The following is a 21,908-nucleotide window of genomic DNA, read 5'->3' on the forward strand; positions in this document are numbered from 1 at the left end:
TAAAATATTCAAAGAGGGGGCACCTGGGTGGCTCAATCTGTTGAGCATCCAACTCTTGATTTCAGCTCAGATCAAGATCCCAGGGTCATGGGATCAAGCCCCATGGCAGGCTCCACATTGAGCATGGAGGCTGCTGGGCTTTCTCTCTCTCTCTCTCTCTCTCTCTCTCTCTCTCTTCGCCCCCTACCCCCTCAGTGACTCTCCCCCTCCCTTAAAAAAATATACAAAGAGAAAAATGCTGGAGGAACAAAACACAACTTTAAAATATTCTACTTAGTGTCTCCAGAAATAGTCTAGAAGACACGGCATCCTTAAAGACAGGAATAGACTGCACTCAGAACAAAGAAGGAGCTCTTGGGGGGACAAGTTTGCTCAAAGAGCTGGAAGGTGAAGTCAAGGACTCGTCTCAGAAAGTGGAAACAATGGGCAGGGACAGAAAAGCTGAGATCAAATGAGCGATGCAGAAGGTCCACTGTACAACTCTCAGAGGGACTAGAAAAAAAAAGGAAGTAGAGAAGAATAGAGAGAAGGAAATATTTTTAAAAATCCAAAAGAACATTTAAAGAGTTTGGACATGAGCCCCAAATTAAGAGGTCCCCACAGGTGTCTATCCCGAAGGACACCACTGGGACATTTCAGAACCACAGGCTCCGGAAACACTCCAGAGAAAAGAAAACGGGTCGCCTCCAAAGGAATGACTAGCAACACATTCCTCTAGCCCAGGATGCCCAAAGGTGATGGGGAGAGCCGTCGGCATTCTGCAGGAAAACGACTCGCCCCTAAAACACCAACCCCGTCCAGCCAACAATCAGGTATAAAGGTAGAATTAGGTCATTGAGACACAGAACTCAAAGAACTCAAAACCCTTAGCCCTGATGCATCATTTTTGGGGAGATTACCAGAAGATGAGTGGGAAGCAAAATGAAGGAGTAAACAAGCAGCAGCTATGGGTTCTAAGCAAAAGTGAATCCAACCCGAGGAGGCAGAGGAGGGAAGTTCCCAGGACAATCGCGTGTGACCCACCAAGAGAGCAGCCTGTCCACGCTGGAGCAAGACGATGAAGGGAAAAGCTGAGGGGAAGGCCTGGCTGATGGGAGAGGCAGGCTAAAAACCAAAATAGGGCATAAAAGAGACAAAGAGTTCAAGGGGGAAAAAATGATGAGAAGCTCCGGGAAAAAGGGGGAAGGGGAGTGTACACGGAAGGAAGCAGAATCACTATTTTCTGATCTTGAAATTTTAGAGTCAACCTATCGAGAAAACCCCGAAACGACTCACTATGGGTACAAACCGAATGTAAATGTTATCAGCCTTGACCTTTTAAAGGTAAACCCGTGGGTGACTGGAGCCAGAGGCTGGAACCAAAATAAGGGGATAATTTTAATAGCCTCATCTCACAAAGTACAGGATCAAGAGACACTGCCAGTATTTGGTAGAACAAGAAACAGGTTCCTCGGGCAATCTATAGACAGAAGAACTAAGAATAGCAATATCTCTCAACCCAGAAGAGAGGGGAGGAGGCGGGGGGGGGGGTGTAAGGGGGGGGTGTAAGGGGGCCGAATCCTCACCCACTGAGGCAGGAGGCGAGTGCACGCTGTGCAAACTTGGTAGGTCGGTGGGTCAAGAAATAACAGCAGGTGCATATTACCGATAGGTGTGGAAGTGATTACAGGAAGAAATAGCCAAGAGTCAAAGGATGAGGGTGGGTGGAAGAAGGTGTGCAGCAGGGACCTGGCTTTTTACTATCACCAGCTTTTGTATCCTACTTGATTTTCCATGAGGGTAATGACTAGGTGATAAGGGCCATCTCTGTTCTCCTTCTTCTTTCTCCCCCTTTTCTTGATGGCCTCCCGTTTCCACCCAGTTCTCGGGTATACACGTGCCCAATCCGCTCATTCACGTAACAAGCACGTCCTAAGCCCGTGCAGGGTCACGCTCGCTCGGGGGACCCAGAGAGGTCTGGGCGCCAAAGGGCCTCTCAGCCCTTGGAGAACCCTTGCTCCCAGCCTCCCTTCCGGGGTTCAGCGCAGGGTTGCCCGCCCCAGAAAGATGGAGGAGGAGTGGCATGAGAGGCCCCAGGGAGACGTCCCAGGTACCACCCCCATCTGGCTTAAAAATAAAGAACCTCTAGGGGCGCCTGGGTGGCGCAGTCGGTTAAGCGTCCGACTTCAGCCAGGTCACGATCTCGCGGTGAGTTCGAGCCCCGCGTCGGGCTCTGGGCTGATGGCTCAGAGCCTGGAGCCTGTTTCCGATTCTGTGTCTCCCTCTCTCTCTGCCCCTCCCCCGTTCATGCTCTGTCTCTGTCCCAAAAATAAATAAACGTTGAAAAAAAAAATTAAAAAAAAAAAAAATAAAGAACCTCTAAATAAATAAATAAATAAATAAATAAATAAATAAAATTAAAAACTAAACCAAACTAAAATAAAGAGACTCTAGAATGATCACATGCAAACAAATAACTTGTACAAGCCCTCGTGACAATGCGTTTCATGATAAATGGCCACGGAGTGATTCCTCTTGCGTCTGACATTGTCAGGGACCGAGGCCTTTTCCATGTGGGAATTTTCCGGCTGACTGGTTTCTACCAGCGTTCCGAGCAATTCTGGATCGGAATCATTCCCAGATGACTCACACCCCTCCCTGTCTCCTCAGAACGCCAGCTGACATTCTTACGCCGAAAGGGCCTCGCGGCCCATCCGTCCAGCCCCCTCCGTTCACAGATGGCGATTTAACCTTTCCCCAATGACTCAGAGTCTCCGCTGCGAGCACCGCTCATGGCTCTGGGCCAGAGCACAGTAAAGCCCACGGGTGCCCTGGTGATGCCAGAACCATCCGAATCAGAGGCCGGCCTCTGGGCTCTCTGATTTCAGCCCTGGAGAGCCCACTGAGGCTCGCAGAGCCAGGCTGGCAGACAGCAGGCTTGCTGCTCCCAACCGTCCCACCAGCCTCACGCCGATGCCCCGCAAAGAGCCTCTGTCTTGCCTCTCCTCTCAGAGCCCGGGGACCACAGGGGGGCCAGGGCCCTGGAAGAAATGGGGTAGTGCGAGGCCCAGGGGTCACCAGCTTGGACGGCTGCTCAGCTCAGGAGACCAGAGAGGGCGCCCGAGGGCAGGGATGAGAGCTCGAGCTAAACATGCGGAGCACCGAACTCGCATCCACGACAAGGGACAAAGGTTTGCACAGATCACCGAAGCGCGAGTTTCCTCCCTCCCACCCCACCATGTTTGTGGTGTAGGGCCTGGGTCATTTTGACTTCGGTCCCCGAATGGAAGCTGCAACAGAGACTGTTATGGGCTGAATCATCTCTCCCTCAAAACTCATATGTTGAAATCCTAACCCCTGAGGCCTCAGAATGTGAGTCTTGGGAGACAAGGTCTTTACAGAGGTAGTTAAGCTAAAATGAGGTCATTAGGGTGGGCCCTAATCCAATATGACTGCCGTCCTCATTAGAAGAGGAAATTAGGACACAGGCAGGAGGGACAGGAGGAAGCCCGTGTGAAGACGGAGAAGGCGGCCATCTGCAAGGCAAGGAGAGAGGCCTCCGAAGAAGCCGTCCCTGTCGGCACCCCGCTCTCAGACCTCTAGCCTCCAGCACTGTGGCGTATGAAGTTCCGTTGTTTAGGCCCCTGGCCTGTGGAACAGGAAGTTATGTAGAAGGAAGACCAACTCATGGGTCTCTCAGATCTCTGAGTCTAGACCACGAAGTAACCATGAAGAGACTATCTGCGTTGTGTAATTTAAAAGGTAATTATTTGCCTTTGAAAACACTAAGGAATGTTGTCAACAGGTGCGCTCTGGCTTTCCAGAATGTCACGGTTAAGGGCCTGAGGTCTTTGAATTCTGGGAAAAGACAAAGGATCTCTGCTTGGAAGCTGATGACTTTGGCTCGCACCTGAGGTCCCGGTGACCACGTTTGCCACTAAATCCCAAGTCCTCAACCAAGCACATCACATGCACTTGCACTGCCACTTGCTTAAAGCTTTCTCACGGGTTCCCACGGCCCTCAGATGATGATAGAATCTGGATCCCAGACCACACTGCTAGGCCTCACAAGGTCGGGCCCCCATGTGCCCCTCCAGCCACAGGGCTTCCGGGTCCCCCTCTCACACTGGCATTCAAGCTCCCCTTCAGAGCCTGGGACACAGCAGGCTTCCTCCTGGCACAGGGCCTTTGCACAGACTGGAACCTCAGTCTGGAACCTTCCTGGCCTACTTAATTCCTATTGCTCGTCCGATGGGAGCACCGGCATCCCTTCCTCCGAGAAGCTTTGCCTGACAACCCCCTCCCCACCCGAGCCCAGGTCAAGCTCCCTGCCATCCCCTTGTCTCTCTAGGGTAGTTATTAATGTCTGCTTCCCTGCCGAGCTGTGAGCTCCATGAGGGCAGAGACCACGGTGCGTGTGCAGCCGAGGGCTGGGTGGTGTTGATGAGAGGCTGAGCTGCCTCACACGTTGACCTCTAGAGAGGGTTACGTAGACCCTTGGTTTGCACAGGGACCAGAAACAACGCAGCTATTCCCAGCTGGATTTCTTGGAGCTTTCCTGCAGCTACTAAGCTTAAGGATTCTGAATGACAGCCCAGAAAAGCTGCCGCTGCTGGTGGTGGCTCCAAAAAGGAAAGAAAGGGGAGGGAGACACATTTATTTGTTTATCGAGCACCTCTGTGTGCTACTATGGATGTGGGCTCTCTGCTCTCACATGTTATTTCATCTAGTCTTTATGGAAACCCTTCAAAGCTAGGTAATAGTGTCCCAATTTCTATAGGTAAGAAAAGGCTCAGAGAGGTTAAGTAATTTGTATAAAGATGCAGAGCTCGTAAGATCCCAGGCCTGCCAGACCCCCGGGACCATGCTCTGACCTGATTTCCACAGCACATGGAAATCATGTCAAATAGGTAAAGGAGCCGTGGCTCCTGCCCGTGGGCCATGGACAGTGGTCCCAGGGATCAGGGCAGGGGCCCACGAGTCCACAAGAGCATCCAACACCACCTGACCCCGAATAAACCATATTCCTTCCACATCCAGCTAGAACCGTTTTCAAACACATAGGAATTTTATTTGAAATTAAGTATCGTGGGGCGCCTGGGTGGCTCAGTCGGTTAAGCGGCCGACTTCAGCTCAGGTCACGATCTCGCGGTCCGTGAGTTCGAGCCCCGCGTCGGGCTCTGGGCTGATGGCTCAGAGCCTGGAGCCTGCTTCTGATTCTGTGTCTCCCTCTCTCTCTGCCCCTCCCCCGTTCATGCTCTGTCTCTCTCTGTCCCAAAAATAAATAAACGTTAAAAAAAAAATTTTAAGAAATTAAGTATCGTGATTCACACAACAAAGTCCCTCTCGGGGGACGACGGACTCATGGTGGTCCCGTGTGGGAGAGAAGGAGGGCGTGAGCACACACGCTGAAATGTTCTGCACAGGATGTGCTTCTCCTCCCGTGGCTTATAAAAGAGCCATAGGCGCCGTGTTGTTGGGCGCGAAGCAGAAAGCACAGTTCTTCCGCGATATGTGCAAAAAGAGAAAAAAGAAATAGATCCATGCGCGAGGCTGGTTTATGCAGACTCTCTGGGAAGACGCACAAGGACACGCTGGTCGCCTCTGACAAGAAACGGGGGGCTCTGAGCAGGGGAATCTTCTCTGTGTACCTTTTTGGACTACTTGAATGTTGTATCACTCCAACACCAACATTTGGTAAGAAATGTAATCGATCAATATAAAATTTTTAAAAGGCAATAGCAAAGGGCCATGCTTAAAGCCTCCTCTCGGAGTACTGGATTTCAGGTGAGATGCTCCTGTGCCCTCTTCGGTTTCTGTACAAGAGGAGCCCGGCGATGATATCACGGAGACTGGTAATTGAGACAGGGACTGAATCCCCAGAGTCCTGGGGACTTGCAAACCTGGCCTTTTTTTCATTAAATGCAATTATCCCTGCTCTCCAAATGCCAGAGGCCCTGGCGGGGGGGGGGGGAAGGAGGACCTAATTCTTGCTCTGCTGAGATCAGCCACCTTCCAGTCTCCTTCGGCCCGTGCCCCACCCTGCCCCCTGGTCCTGCCCCATCCCACGTGCACCGTCACCCACCACCCACCCCGGCCACACTCACATGGACAGCACCTTCACTTCCAAGATTTCGTGTCTCAGCTCCAGGCATCTTGTGGAGTTATACTCAAACGGGCCCTCGTAAAACTCAAAGTACCTGGGAACCAACAGGGACAGAGGTTACTATGCAGAGAAGCCGGCCAGACCTTTGGGGGACTGCGGGGTTCTCGTGGGGGGTGGGGGTGGGTCTATTAGCCGGTCAAATACACACAGCACATCAATGCCACCCCAGCAGATGACCTAGTGGGAGGGGGCACCAGGACCTCGGGGGCCCTCTGGCTTGATCGCCGGGTGGTTGACTACTCAGAGCACCCCGCTATCCCAGGAGTGTAAGGCTTTACGAGGGATGAACTCATCATGGCAAATCATGGCATTCTGAAGCAGGCTGGGTTCCAAACTAGTGGCTGCAAAGGAGAAGGGAAGTGGTGGGGGGGGGGGGGGGGATGCTCTGAGTACCGTGTCCTTCTCCAGCTTCCTGTGATCGGCCCCTGCCGGAGGCAGTGCTGGGAGTCTGGGCAGTGAGACCCAGACTTTCAACCAGTCCTGCCCTTTCCTGCCCCTTTCTCCTCCCCTTGGGCAAGTGCCACACGGGGACAGCCTCAAACACGGCCAAGATCTTCTGCTTTTGCTACACTCATTAGCCCCCTTGACTCTCATGCTCACACCGTGACTGGGTGAGACTGACGTTTCTTTCTCCCCATTTGGCAGCTGAGAACACTGAGGCTAAACAGATAGAGCTCCAGGGCACACCAGCGGTAGGGCAGGGTCAGGCTCGGGCCAGGTCCCACCGCAGAGGGGCACACGCCCTTTCCAGCACCAGCTGGCTGGCTCCCCCAGCCAGAGGCACCTCGGGATCCCTTCCTCAGCTCCACGCAGAATAACGCCAATTTCAGCCAGCGCCTGCCGAGCCCTTTCCTCGGGCCACACGCTTGCCCTGGATGCGCTCCCTTTTCATCTTTAGAACCAGCCTATGAGGCAAGTGACTATCGCAAGCATCCCGAAGAAGCCCCGGGGGTTGACTCGCTGGCCCAGAGTCACACAGATGGTAGGCGGCAAAGCTGGGGCATGAACCGACACGTTGACTTGAGGCTGCTCTTGTCCACGCTCCACCGAGGACAGCTGGTGGCCCCTGAAAAGGGCCCTGTGGCCTCCCGCAGCCACCGGGTGAGGAGACCTTTAAAACACCCTCCTCGCACCTGAAGTTTCACCAGCCCAGGGCAGGAAGAGGGCCTGGGTGGGGGGAGGGTTCCTGCAGACGAAACACAGCAGTTCACTGCTGGGCTCGGCCAGAGGCAGGACGGGGCCTCTCCTCATGGCCTCTCTCTCTCTCTGGAGTGGCCTCTCTCTGGAGGTTGCTCAGAAGGGGTTGGGCAGGGGCAGGGGCGCCTGGGTGGCTCAGTCGGTTGAGCGTCCGACTTCTGTCTTTGCTACCTCTGTACCTTTTGCGCTACAGGCCAGAAAGCTAAAACCTACATTTCCCAGACTCCCTTGCAGCTAGGGTTTGGATAGAATCTAGGTTCAACCAATCAGAAGCATTTGCACGAGACTGACTCAGAGCTGGGTTAGAGGTGAACAATGACAAGGCTCCAGGCATTGTTTTGCGGGTGCAGAGTGTGGCGGAAGGGCACAGGGCATGGCTCTTGGAAACTGCACGCTTAGCAGCACCTTCTTGATTACATCAGGGGCGGCAGCTTTCACGGTGGCCCCGTTTCACGGTGCAGTGCGGGGAGGCTCAGCCTTCGGTCTTTCTTCAGCTTTCCCAAAGATTCCGAGCTAGCCGTGCCCTAAATAAATCCCTTTCTGCTTTCACTAGCTAAATGGGCTCTGTTATCTGCAATTAAGAACAAGGGGTCAGCATGAGGCCACCAGAAAAGCCTGCGACCTTGGCTGTAACTCACTTCAGTTTCCAGTCACACAACAGTAAGCGAGGTGTGGCATCTTACCACGGAGATCAGTGTTTGCAACCAGAGCCAGGGCCACTAGGTCCTCTGGAATCCACTGGGTCACCTGAAGCCGTGGTCTCAGGCTGCTGCTAAGGAAAGCTCCAGATTCAAATGGTGCAGGGGTTATTTCGGGGGAGACTTAGCCCAGAGCTCTCAGGGGGTTGGGGGTCTTACAGACACATCGTGGACATGCCTCTAAACCCAGCTGTGTGACTTCGGTAAATCGCTTCCCCTCTCTGGGCCTCTTCTTTCTCCTCCTGAAAACAATCGGTTTAAACTAGGTGGTAGCCAAGGCCCCAGCCAGCACGACAATATGATCCCAAGTGTCCCTCAGTGTTTCCCACTCGCTAACCAAGCCAGAGTGAGACACAGTTTGTGGATGAATGACCCACCGACACGAGGAAGAAGCTCGCGAAGATCAGCCAGCCCCTCCGCCGCCTCCATGAGGCCATCCCTGCCTTACCTCTGCCAGCCTCCACTCGGTCTCCTGCTCTCCTGAACCCCCAGCCTCACCCATCCGGGGAACCAGGCAGTGCCGTGACTCCAAATGGTCTCGCGCCTCGTGTCTGGTGACTATTAGGTGGACAGGCCTTCAGAACGGGGTCACGTCCTTTCTCTGCCCCCACCCCCCGCCCCCCGGCCCAAGCCACCCTAGGCCCATCGCTTTTGCGAGCCTTAGTTTCCTCATCTGTAAAATCCACACACGAGAAAGGGGCAGTGCACGTGTGACAGGGCTGAGGTAAGATAGCGATGAGAATTTCACGGAAAGCCCCGGCACGGTGGCTGGCACGCAGCAAGAGCCCAAGAAATGTTTGTTCCGTTCTTTCTCCTTTCTCCTGCCATCAAAGGACAGGAGTGGCCAGAGAGTCAGCGACTTGCTTCTGGACCTCAGCTGGCTGATGGCAGAGCTGAGTCAGGCACGACGAACCTCAGGAAGCTTCTCCGCCATCTGGACCGGCTGGCGTCCTCCTTCCGCTGCTACTGGTAAACCTCTCCCCTGCCACCCTGCGCATAAAGCCCATGCCGTGTTCTGCCCGGACATGGGACTGTCCCTGATCACCCAACTCGGCGGCAGACTCCGTGCAGAAGCTATATGTGTTTCGGATGCTTTAACATCCGGGGCCTTGTTGACCCTGGGCTAGCCAATCCCTCCAGATGGTAACCTCCCGTGAGCGCACGTTTCCTACGCAAACAACCCAGTCCAGAGCTCATAACCCGCCACCACCACTCCTCTCACATTCAGGGCCTCTTTCCCCCTGCCCTTATCATCCCAGGACCAGGTACCACACAGCTAGGGACAGCGCTTAGGCCCCAGAGTCCACCAATCCCTGTGCCCCTGACTCAGCTGTTTCTTCCCCAGAAACCCCTGTGAAGGCTCTTGCCCACTTTCCCCTCTCACCCTCTCTGCCTCCTGACCAGCCCTGGTGGCCCCCTATGTGGCCTTTACGGTGCGACGTGCCTCCTGTGTCTAGGGATCTGTGAGTATAAGTCTTCCTCCTTCGTGGCAGTGATTCCCACTTCCGTGGAGTCTTGCCATACGTGACGATACCGAGCCCCAGCTACCCCGAAAACACCCCACGTGGTGCCTCAGCCAAGTTGTCAAAAGCGCCCCACACTGGGGTCTACAGCCCCAGGTGTCCTGTCTGAAAACGGAGCCAATGGCCCTGTTCCTGTCTCCATCCTACCCGGCTTTGCTGTTTTGAGCTGTGCTGCTTCGTCCCCGTCTCTAAAGCTAACACTCAAGGAAGCAGGATCATAACAACCGCTGCTGAGAGCCCCCCCTCCGGACTCTGCTTCTGACGGGACACCCAAGGACTACGTTCTGGAAAAAGCACGGTAATCCCTGTCTGGCGGGGACACAGACTTTGATGCGGACGTCACAAGTGAGGCTTCCGTCTCCTTGTGTAATGACGTGGGAAGACGCTCCCAGGATGATGCTGAACGGGAAACACAAGCTACAGCACTGTGATCTCCCGAAAGAACGGTGAATGCACGGGCCGCAGGGAAGGGCCCTACCAAAGCACTGATGGGCGGCTTCTTTGAATAATGGGATTGTGAATGACTGTTAAAATACTTTTCTGTACTTTTGTAAGTTTTCTGTAATGGGTTATGACTCTTTCGCTATTGGAAAGCACTAATAGATGCCCCTTTATTTAAGTCCTAGATCTCCCACGAAACAGTTCGAGCTTCCCGTCAAACTGCCACAAGTCTGAGAGAAGCAGTCTCTCCAAGTTTCTGAACTCCACTGGCCTCTCAGGGTGAGTCCGTCGCTGTCTCTTTGTCCAATTCTCAAAAGCCGATCTCTGCCCGGCGCAAAGGGAGGGGCCCCGGCATCGCATTCGGCACCTCACGGGTATAAATAGTCACGGCCGCTCAGACCAGCTCATCTCAGATGCCACTTGGCTTCCGGCAGTCAAGTCCGGGGCGGGCGCCAGGCTGCCTCCATCCTGCCCCCTCCTCTGTGCCCTCAGGGACCATGGCGGGGGGGTGGGGGAGGGCCAGGCAGCCCAGGCTGCCCAGCCAGCAGGTGATGGCCTCTGCTAAGGGAGAAGACTAACTCAGAGGTGACCACGGCAGTCCTGCGTGTTAGTTTCCATTCTCCTACCCAGACGCGGGCTCCAGTTCTGCAGGCTGAGGACGCCTCTTGTCAGCGTGGCCGGGGGCCCTCACGCATCCCTGCCAGCCTTTGTCCATGAGCCTGCCCCTCATAGGGCCCTCCTGTTGGTCTGAACCCTCTCGGGAGCTTCATCAGGACCATGGGGTCTTTTTTTTTTTCAAGCTTATTTATTTATTTTGAGAGAGAGTGAGAGAGCACAAGTAGGGATGGGGCAGAGAGAGCGACAGAGACACAGAGAGACAGAGAGAGAGAGAGAATCCCAAGCAGACTCTGCACCACCAGCACAGAGCCTGATGTGGGGCTCAAACTCACAAACCACGAGATCATGACCTAAGCCGAAGACGGATGCTTAACCGACTGAGCCACGCAGGCACCCTAGACTGTGGGGTCTTTCTTGGAGGTCCCAGAACTTGAGCCCCAGCAAGCACCTGGCTGGAACAAGATAAGGTGCATGCCTTCAGCTTTCTATCTAACACTGCCCCTCGTCCCCGGGTGCTGATGGTGTTCAAGAGGACAGGAGCCCAAGGAGGTCTCTATGTCCTTCAAGAGCCTCCACCAGCCCAGAGCAGGGAAGCGGCCCCAGCTCAGCAATCTGAACCCCTGCACTCTTCTCAAACCTGATACAGAGCTTCAGAGGACCACACAGTGGTTTATGTATTCCACACTGGGTAGGGATACAGTGAGGGTATGGCACCTCTGTGCAAATTAGGAAAAAGTACCTCTTTCTCCAGATGAATTAAGCCACATGCCAGTCACATGATTTATCAAGTGAGAGTGAGCTGGATGTCAACCCTGCCTGACCCCTTAGCTGGGTATCTTTGTGCAGTGCCCATCCTGCACAACTGTATGTGGCAGTCTGAGACTGGACTCTTTAACTTTGTCTTGTTTAATTCTCCCGACAGCCCTGTGAGGACAGGTATTGTTTCCCCATTTTTATACCCAAAATTCAGATTGTAAGTGGAAAAGCAACTTGCCCAAAGTCATTCAGCTCATAAATGGGGGTGCTGGAAAGGGGACCTCAGGCTTTCAGGAGCCCAGAACCTATGTTCTTCAGTGACTGCAGTGTACTCCCTCTCCCTGATTCTGACAAGCCACGGTTATGGGGGGGTGGGGGGGATTTCTCGGCGAGCAACCCCCTCCCCTTCAGTGAGCTCCGTGCTATTTCGGGGCCAGAACAGCTGCCATCTCGAGACAGCGCGCTACCCGTCAGAGCAAACGCACAGAAACCAGAGTCTGGAAACTGCAGCCTGACAATTCAGAGGACTGCGGTGTCTTCTCAAATAGGTGCAGAGAGAACCAAGAAGAGCTGGGCTGTCAACTGCAGGTCACAGCTGCCCAGAGGAGACACTCCCCCCTCCCCGGGTGGTAGAGAGACCTGACTCGGCCCCCTGGCTGGACGCTGGCTCTCCCCGGACCACCATTTCCTCATCCGTCCGTGGGAATCTGCAGAGGGGGTTGAAGGATCAGAACGGAGAGCTAAGAAAGCCTGATGTTCTGAATACAACCCTCGATAGTCCCGTGATCCATCCACTGTCGGCGCGAGCTTCCCTGGAGGGTCGTTCCTGGCATGCGGTGGGGGCTGGGGGGGTCAGGGGCAAAAGCCTGTTGCCACTCCTCCTTTCCACCCCCCCACCCCCGCCCTGTGGGTCTGCAGGGCCCCACACCCAGTGTGCCGACAGTCCACGCAAGCGTGCACGTGCGGGAGCCTTACTTTGTGCGCTGCACCAAGGAGCCCTGGAAAGCTCCCCTCTAAAATCCGGCCCAATCACCCGGCACACCTCCACGCGTCTAAACGAGCATGGTCGGCCTTCCACCCGGACACCGCCCTACTGCCCCTCTGCGCCTCACCACCATGCCCCGGGGGCCCAAGCTAACCGCTGAGACCTACTGGCCTCCTCTTACTTCCCCTCCCCTCCCCTCCCCACCCCAGCTGGCCACCTCTGCTCCCTTCGGGGTCCTTCTCTCCCTCCCGGCACCAGGGGCGTGAATCGGTCCTCTTTTCTCACTGGAGGGGTGTCTCTCTCGGGAACGCTCTTCCTCACTGTGTCTTTCGTGGCTGCTACCTGCTTGCACATCAGAGGCCAGCTTCCTGGCAGCCTTCTGTGTTCTGCCTCGAACGTGCCTACAGCCCCCGGCACGCTCCCCAGCTCAGTCCTTAGTAAACTGGACTTTGTGCAACTCCCCTCGACGGATGGTCTTCTCCTCTTTCACTCACCGAAGATTTACTGATCCATTGCTACACGCCAGGCACAGTTTCAGGCCAGGATGCACTGACGACCAAGCCAGATACAATCCCCGCCCCCCCCCCCCCCCCCCCCGCCCTCCTGGACTTCCACGAGAGGAGACAAATGAAATATTAATGCAACATAGTGCCAAGTAGTAATGAGCTCTATACAAGTAAAACAGGATAGGGGGCTGGAGGGTCCCTGGAAGGCTGGTAGGAGGTCAAGGAAGGCCTCTCTGAACAAACAGAAATGGAGCCCTCAGCAGGAGCGCAGGAAGAGCATTGCAGACAGGGAAGGGCGAATAAACACAAACACCCCGAGGATGGAAAAAGCCAGCGGGCTGCAGGGACAGGGCAGTGGGGGCGGTGGGGTGGACAGGCAGAGGACATGAGGCCGGAGAGGCGAGCGGCACCAGGTCAGGCTGGGCCTGTGGGCCCCTCGATACAGCCGGGCGTTGAAGCAGAGGAATCGCACCGTCTGGTGGAAAAGTTCCCTCTGGCCGCTGCAGGGAGGACGCACTGTAAAGCGACAGCAGACAGGGAGACGGGACTGTTGCCGCCTGAGAAGAGGGGGGATTGCACAGAGTGGCAGCTAAGACGTGGGAGAAGGCGACAGAGCAGGAAATGGGTTAAGGATAAGCTGATGACAAGATCTACGCAGCGACAAAGAAAGAGAGAAATCAACGGTAACTCCTAGGAGTTTCGCTTGGACAACTGGTTGCATCACAGAGCCATTTCGAGAGGAGGGAACGATGAAGATAAACAGCGTGGGCGGAAGTCCGAAGCCCCTGGGCCACCGTAAGGCTGCTGGGACTCTCAGACATTCGGGAGGACATCGTAAGTAGGCAGTCAGCAGTCCAGTGCAGAGGCCAGGGTTAGAGATACATGTTCCAGAGTCAAGGCACAAAGGACGAAGTGAGATCTCAGAGGAGGGCAGAGCACAGAGGGGCGCGTGCAGTCAGCTCCGACATTCAGATGGTGGCAGGGGAGAAGGGGCCACGGAAGGAGACTGAGAAGGGAAGTCTGTGGGAAGAAGGAAAACCCGGAACGCCCAATGCCACAGAAGTCAAGAGCAGAGAACATTTCCAGGACAGAAGGGTCGGCTCTGTCCAGAGCTAATGGAGGCCAAGGAAGAGGAGGATGGATGAGGTCCTGCTGCCCTAGCAACCAGACGGTCATCGGTGACCCTGACCGGAGCAGATTCAGGGGAGCCGGGAGGCAGACGCCCCACTGGCGTGGCTTGAGGTGAGGACGGAAGTGGGAGGTGCTGGACACCGTCACCGCGGGAGTCTGCGTGACGAGCAGAGTGAGTGCCACGGGCTGAAGGTGTGTGCCCCCCCCCAAACTCACGTGCTGAAACCTAACCCCCCAATGTGATGGCATTAGGAGGCGGGGTCACTGGAGGGCCATTAGGTCATGAGGGCGCAGCTCTCACGCATGGCATCGGTGCCTTTATAAAAGGGACCCTACAGAGCTCTCTCACCCTCTTCCCACCAGGCGAGGGCACAGCAAGAAGATGACGGTGTGCAAGGCAGGGTGGGCTCGCATCTGACCCTGAACTGTGCTCTCCTCCTGATCTCGAACACCCAGCCTGCAGAACTGGGAGGGACAGTCAGTTGCGTGTGAGGGACCCGCCAGAGGAAGAAGGAAGAGACCCGAGTGCTCTGTAGGAGCCCCGGCGGAGGGTGAGGGGGGGAAGGTTTACATCTGTACAGGGAGGCCTGCGCGGGAGGACAGCCTCTGTGAGCCCCATCGCCCCATCACCCCCGCCCCAGCACAGTCTTTACGGCCATCAACCTAGCAGGTGCAGGCCGTGTGCATGGCTACGTGGAGTGCGAAACTGGGACGGCCTCGGGCGCCTTCCTATCCGGGAGCCCCCTAAACTGCTGATCACGGGTGCATGCTTGGTCCTCCAGCCTGACCCCACTCCCCTTTTACTTGCCATTCTGGGAGCAGACCTGGGGGAGGCCCTGGCAGGCACCTTCGATCATCTGATCTGGACACCACGGCTCAGAGAGAAAGTCCTCATACTCAGCCATGAGTCAGGATGAAGCTGGGGCCCGGATCTATCCAGAAGGTCCTCTCGGGGGACCCCACCACTAGTGCCTGAACAAGGTGACAGTGCAACGGATGAGGGAACTGGGGCACAGACCCATGCGCCCAAGTGGTCATTTGCCCAGGAGACTCCATTCAGACTCAACCAAGGGCCACAAAGCTCGAGGGCCAGGGGGACTTTACCACACGGGACACCACCACTTGATGAGTCCCAGGACGCCAAAGACCTGGCCTCCACAGACGGCCTCCTGCCTGTTGGCCACCAGAGGTCCACGTCAGGTACGTGGGAGGAGATGCAAAAGCTGCACCATCTTTGTTTTGCTTTTCCAGCACCCAGCCCAGAACATTCTGCCAAACCTGATTCCCCAAATTCTTCCCAGCTGGATGGAGCCCGAGAGAACTCCGGCCGTCTTTTTATTTATTTTTTTTGTCCTTTCTCACAGCCTTAAAAATTGACCGGAAAGGCTGATGCTAAACCAGACTGCACTCACGAGTCAGGTGTGTAGGGCGCAGTGCACGAACATTCTTTCCCTCGGGCTAATCTTAAATTTTTTTTTTTTAACGTTTATTTATTTTTGAGACAGAGAGAGAGAAAGAGAGCATGAACAGGGGAGGGTCAGAGAAAGAAGGAGACACAGAATCTGAAACAGGCTCCGGGCTCTGAGCTGTCAGCACAGAGCCCGACGCGGGGCTCGAACCCACGGATGGCAAGATCATGACCTGAGCCGAAGTCGGACACTTAACCGACTGAGCCACCCAGGCGCCCCTCCCTCGGGCTAATCTTGCCCCCAACAGCTCCTCTTTGAAATGTGGAGCCTCCAGGAGCAGGTAGAAGGAAGCATTTGTCAGGGGTAACAGTCAAGAAAGCACTAACCACAAAGGGGGTGGGGGAAAGACACAGAGGATAAAAGGCGGCAAAGAGATGGCGGGGAGGGGGGCGGTTGAGAGACCCTAGAGAGGTACCCGAACGCCCGACCCTACCCGGGTTGACCTGTCCACAGTCCAGAAAGAACAATCCCTCCGTCTAGCACGGGCTGTCAGTCCGGGGAGTCTGGAGTCACACGGCACATGGTGTGACCAGCTCCATCCCCCATCACTTGCAGGGACTCGGTTTCCTCACCTGTAAAATGAGGGCGATGACAGTACCTGCCTCAAACACGGGAGAGGGAGATGAAATGCAGGATGGGGGGCAGGCGCCCGGCACAGCGCCGGGCACCCCGTCAGCCCCCGGAGCACTTGCCCGTGGGCATCGCCTGTCAGGATCCAAGCCCGATTCTGCCCCCCACGGAAGCACCTCTGACTTCCGCACTGAGCTCTTGGCACACCCACCATCCGTGCCACGCAAATGTAGTACCTGATTACACACTGTCTTGAAACAACTGGGGAAGAGTCGAATACAGCATAACACAATGCGAAATTGAACGCCAGCTCTGAAGAATGACAACCCCAAACCCTGGACTGCAGAGGCCGTGCTGGACACGCACACAGACCTCACCCCAGAGCGAAGGGCTCTGGCCCGGGCCCTGGACACTCAGCTGGCTCGCTCTTCTGCGGAACAGAGTCTCTCGTCGCGTCAGTTTGGGGGCTTTGGTCTTTCGTCCTGTGGCTGGTGCTCCCCTCCCCCCCCCACCACCACTTGGGAGGTCCCCAACCTGGAAGCCCAGCAGCACAGGAAGAATGCTGTCCCAGGAACGGGCAGCGTGGATGGGCAGTGGCCTGGGGCCAGCTCTGCTCTAGACATCAGAGAGAAAAGTTCCTGGAGTCGTCTTTGCACACCGGCTCTTGCCGTATCACCCAGACCAGGAGGGCCAGGGCGGTGCAGACTCTGGGAGAAGGGCGGATGAGGCCGGCCAGTCAGGGCACCTGTGGGCTGTGTCTGAAGCTGGAGGGTCTGGAGGGCCCTGGAGATGCACGCACCGTTCTTGGGATTTGGGGGATACCTGAACAAACACGGAACCGTGTACGTGCACTTGCTGGAGAGTTCTCTGGCGTGAAATGATAGAAGCATTCCTCTGTGCAGATACTTCTTATAGAATATAGAGAGGCTATCCAAGAAAGCTTCAAGGAGGAGGTGAGTGGGAGGTGGGTACTGGCAGGATGATAAGGAATTGATGTGGGGCTGGGGTCCAGCTGGCAGCAGCTGAGCCAAGCCCTTTAATGCTGCGGCCGCAGGCCTGGCTGACAGTCAGCACCTGTAGGACTGACTCCTGCCCCAGCGGCCCTCGGCCCCTCTGACCCGGTCCTTTCCCTGGGACACGCGGAGGCAGTGGAAGCAAAACTGCCCACCCTGCAGGACCGTGACCGCCAAGGGCGCTGCTGCCTCCCCGGCCCTCTGGGCGGTCACGGGGAGGGCAGGCGGCTGGGCCGGGCCAGGTGGCTCAAAGCACTGAGCTGGCCATGGAGGACAAGAGCTCTCCCTCGTCCGCGTCCCACAGTTGCCACGATGCTCTGTGGGAGGTGTTTGGGAGGGCTTCTCAGTCAGTTACTGCACAAGTACACAACCTGCCTTCACTGCCTTCTCTACTTCTTAGCCGCCCCTCTCCCCCTCCCACAGCCTCCCTTTCCCCACCCGGCTGCCCAGAATGCCCAGACTTCCCTACCACCTGCTCTTCTCAGATCATTCCACACTGTGAACGAGTTTGTGATTCAAAGTGCGGCCCCTCTGGGGATTAATTTTCAAAGCCAGTGCCAGAGACAGACTGATTCAAAGGAATAGATCTCTAAGGGAGAATTCGGCCACACTGACATCTAAGTGTGCTTTTTTACCAATAGCCTTGACTACGTGCCTGCTTAATTCATTTTGTAATTCAACTAACGTTTACTGAGCCCCTTCGGCTTACACACTGGCTGCTGAGAATTCAGAGGTGGAGAAGCACAACCACTGTCTAGTGAGGGAGACAGAAACATAAACACGTAACTGGAACGTGATGAGAACTGTCTTCTAAGATCTTCCTGCTTGTTCAAAGCACCCCACTTACACAGCAGCATTTGCTGATTAAAAATTATCCCTATCGGCTCCCTAAAGCAGTTCCCCTAAGGACTCCTATTGGACACTTTTAGACCTGCACTTGAATTAATAAAGCTATATGTCGATGTATATTTTACGACTCACACACTTTCCAATTCGGCCCGGCCTTCCCCGGTCTTCTCCTTGGACAACACCTGACCACAGCCATTAGGAGCTCTATCTGGCCTGGGTTTTCTGTGTGGTCTTATTTGGAGCTTTCCAGACCAATCGCTTGGACCTGCTCCTTCTCCTGGGCTCCTGGCTGAATATACAATTTATGAGTCATTTGCTTTTTTTTTTTTTTGCCTCTTCTTGTCCTCTGGTTATATATGGTAACTCCTGACTTTCCCTTCCAACCATGTTAATAATAAATAACACACTTCACCACACTCCGACACACCACACAACTATAGCGAGCAAAATATGGCATACGCACTGAATTACTCACTAGGTGAATAATACCACGAGGCACAGCACACGTTCCATGCGTGGAGGGCTGTTCACTGCGGTGTTTTCACCCGGAAGAGCACTTTCCACAGCAGCGTGAGCTCCCTCCCCAAGCCCTGCAAATCCCCTGCCAAGAGCTGTCCTACCAATTTTAAGGACCAGAAGCTCCAACGTATAGTCCAGTTCTAATTACATTAACCATTATTTCCGACACATGGGAACTGTACGTATTGTGGTTTCTCACATACATAGTAGCTACTTTGCAGGGTCAACCAGAAATTGGGATCTGACCCTGGGATTGTCCCAGAAGAAGTTGGGATGTGTGGTCATCACATTTATTCCATGACCAAGGGGGCTCTGGGTCAAATGGCAGCCCTCCAGGAGGAAATCAACTCAGCTAGCTGGGGAGGATGTGGAACAAAGGGTGCCTTAGTTCCAAAGCCAAATGGAAGAGGCCAGCAGTGACCCTGACCCTGGGGGATCCTGGGTGAAAGGGGAGGGGAGGCTGGTCTGGGTCACCGGGAGGGGGAGTAGTTAAGAAAGGAGGTGGGAGGGAAGCAGGAAATGGGGACCAAGAAAGTGTGGCAGGAAGAAAGGGAGGGGAGAGGAGGTGGGGTAGGGAGGCAGAGAAATTAGCAACAAAATGCAGAGAAAGGAGGAGAGAGAAAGGCTGTTAGCAACCGGAAAAGGAGGGAACAGAACTCTTGCTGGAGTCTCCCCTCCCCCAGGAAATGCCTGTGCCATCCAGCTCAGTTCATTAGCACCTTCTAGCCAAACCTCTCCCAGGGGGTTCTTCAGAGTCCTTCCCAGGAAGGTGGACACCTAGACCGCCCGCCATCCAGGCGAGCAAGTCACGAAAGGAAATGGAAAGACCAACACTGGGGGCTCAGTGCTTGGAAGGGGCAAGTCTGGACTCCCTGCTCTCACCGGGTGACAGCCCAGGGGCCCAGCAGCCGGCCAGGGCTCCTACCACTCATATATGGAAAGAACCGTACTCGTAAAGGCCAGGATAAGACCAGGTCCCCGAGGCTACCCCACGTCCTAAGGCCTGTCTGTGGACACTGCCCCGACTCTGATGTTTTTCTGACACTGGCACCACTTTTTTACTTTTTCAGAGCATTGAACAAAATCACACATATTGGGGGGGGGGGGGGGTTGTCCCTGAAACACACACTACTTCTCCTCTGTGGGGTCCATTTAATGTTCTGATGTCAAAATGAATAACAACAAAACTCAGGCCTCTTTCCAGGGAAACAGACCCGAGAGTTAGCACGCACTTAGAAATGCAAAAATGAAGGGACCAAACGACTTAATTGGCCCCTGGAAACCCTTAGCTGGTGGGTTCCAGCCACACCCAGCTCTGAGCAGAGAGTTCTGCCAGTCTGGAAGAATTCCCCGCGACGCCTTCCCTGCAATGAGCGTGCCCCACCTGAGGATACTGTATTTTCCTTCATTCAACAAACACTGAACTCCGGAATGTACGGAGTGCCCTTCGTTACTGATTGAACTCCAAACACGGCAGCAGAGCAAGAAGAAATATCCATGTGACCGTATGAATGTCAAATGTCAGCACCATCTTGATGGGAATGGCTCTTCCCCAGTCAAGGTCAGCCCCGCCTGGGGGCAGAGTAGGAAACGCCTGCCCAGTGGGATGTCAGAGGACCCGAACCCACGCCCAACACCCAGCCCTGAGGCCACCCACACACCTGCTCACGCTTGCAGGCTGACATCCGAAATCCTTGTGGGAGGGACGGAGCCGAAGCCCCCACCTCAAATGAAAGCTGGAGACCCAGACTCCGCACCCCTTCCAGCTCCAGTCAGAGAGGGGCCAGTGAGTCCCTACCTTGTGGTTGGGTCTAGCCCTCACCCCTCACGGCAAGGGAGACAAGGCCGATGCCAAAAGGCAGTAAGCTTAGGGCCTGCTTCTTCCCTGAGGGTAGCTCTGGGGCGGAGCATGGGGCAGGGGCTACGAGGTCACCTCAGGATGAGCTTCCCCCCTCCCTGGTCACTCGCCGGGGGTCTGTACCTGGAGCTGGAGTCACTGCCGCTCTGCACTGCTGGGTCGTCCGTGACATTAAAGAGCCCCGTCCAATTGGCCAGCTGGTCGCCACTCTGCCAACCAAACTGGAGGCTTCTGGCAAGAAAACGAGGCAGTCGGTACTCAAGGCCCACATGCCGGGTTAAACCCATCTACCACAGATCACTTTCTGTTGTACCAAGTGACACATCGCCTTGACCACGCACTCGCTGGAGACAGAGGTGACGTCTACCCACGAGGATGACTGACGGTAACAAACCACAGCTCTGCTCACTTACATCCAGCACCCCCCCCTCCCTTTCACCTCTGCCTGCAGAGCTGAGGTTACGTGCTGGATACACAGGGAAACTGAGCCTTGGCGAGGTCAAGGTCATAGAGCTCTCCTACCTCCTGTGTGGTGCGTCCCTCCACCCCCACCTTCTAGAGACTTCTACCAGAAGAGCTCCCGCCTGCCAGCACTTTGCCGTCCTCGGGGGTCAGGCACGCTGCAAAGCTTTTAATGAAGTCTGGCTCTCCTGGTCAACACACCTGGTTATTTCCACTGCCTGCCCAACCCTGACTGAAATGATAGCAAAGGAACAGACAAGGCCGCGAGCATGGAGAGGTGACAGGAGAGGCCAGCCGCAGCACCGCGCAAGATGAAAGCAGATGGGTAACTAACTCCCTCAGACCTGAGAGAGTGGAGCCCCGTTTATGAGGAGCGCATCTCTTCCCCGTGCACAACTCAAGAAGGCTCTGAAACCGGGGGGCCGGGGCCCCTGAAGGCAGGAGCGCGGAATGGGGCTGAAAGGCCGGGGACCTAGGTTCATATGAGGCGCCCATGGACGCTGTGGCATCGGCCTGCCCGCCCCATGGCTGTCAGGAGGCCGCGCCGCGGGGAGCTGACCCACGGAAGTGCCTCAGTCCTCCTCATTCACGGACAAGCTAATCTGAAACCCACCTGCCCCACACCCCACCTCACCAGTGGCTACGGTGGGTTTGTGGAGGGAACCAGACCAGGTCAAAAAAAGGAGTGGGGGGGGGCATGGAAAAATAGGGCTTGGGTCACCCGATCGCCCTAGCACAGGGCCTCTCAACCTGGTGCTGCTGTCATTTGGGGCTGGGTCATTCTGTGGTGTGGGACTGTCCTGTACATTGAGGGGGGCTGAGCTGCACCCCCAGTGTCTACCCTCTAGATTCCAGGAGCACCCCATCTTCCACCCTCCCATTGGGACGATCACAAATGGCTCCCGCGCCGCCAAGGCAAAATCCTCCCAGCTGAGAACCACTGTCCTAAGACAATGCCCTCCTCACAGGGCTCCAGTGAACCTTCTGGAGACTGGCTTGCCCTTAAATATGAACAGGCGTTGTGAGAAAAGCTTGAACTTCAAAGTCAGAGAACAAAACAAACAGCAAAAAGGGGGGAGACTCAGGGGAAAAGAGATAAATGAAAGAAGAAACAAAATTTTTAATAAAAACCCTTAAAATACATAGCCTCTAAGCTACAGGAACAGGA

The 21,908-nt window shown here is 55.2% G+C and overlaps 1 protein-coding gene across 4 annotated transcripts in view; it reads right to left on the reverse strand.

Moving 5' to 3' along the window:
* Positions 1-21,908, reverse strand: part of ST8SIA5 (ST8 alpha-N-acetyl-neuraminide alpha-2,8-sialyltransferase 5) — a 59,749-nt gene that overhangs the window by 21,158 nt on the left and 16,683 nt on the right. For 3 of the 4 annotated variants that reach the window (XM_043558730.1, XM_043558729.1, XM_043558732.1), the window contains exons 2-3: positions 20,402-20,509; positions 6,087-6,179 (exon numbers count right to left, since the gene is read on the reverse strand). In XM_043558730.1, coding sequence (XP_043414665.1) covers positions 6,087-6,179; positions 20,402-20,509 — 201 coding nt within the window. The remainder of the gene's footprint in view (positions 1-6,086; positions 6,180-20,401; positions 20,510-21,908) is intronic. The other variant, XM_043558731.1, reaches the window with a different exon arrangement.

Source organism: Prionailurus bengalensis, chromosome D3, assembly GCF_016509475.1.
Source record: "Prionailurus bengalensis isolate Pbe53 chromosome D3, Fcat_Pben_1.1_paternal_pri, whole genome shotgun sequence".
Lineage (NCBI taxonomy): Eukaryota > Metazoa > Chordata > Mammalia > Carnivora > Felidae > Prionailurus > Prionailurus bengalensis.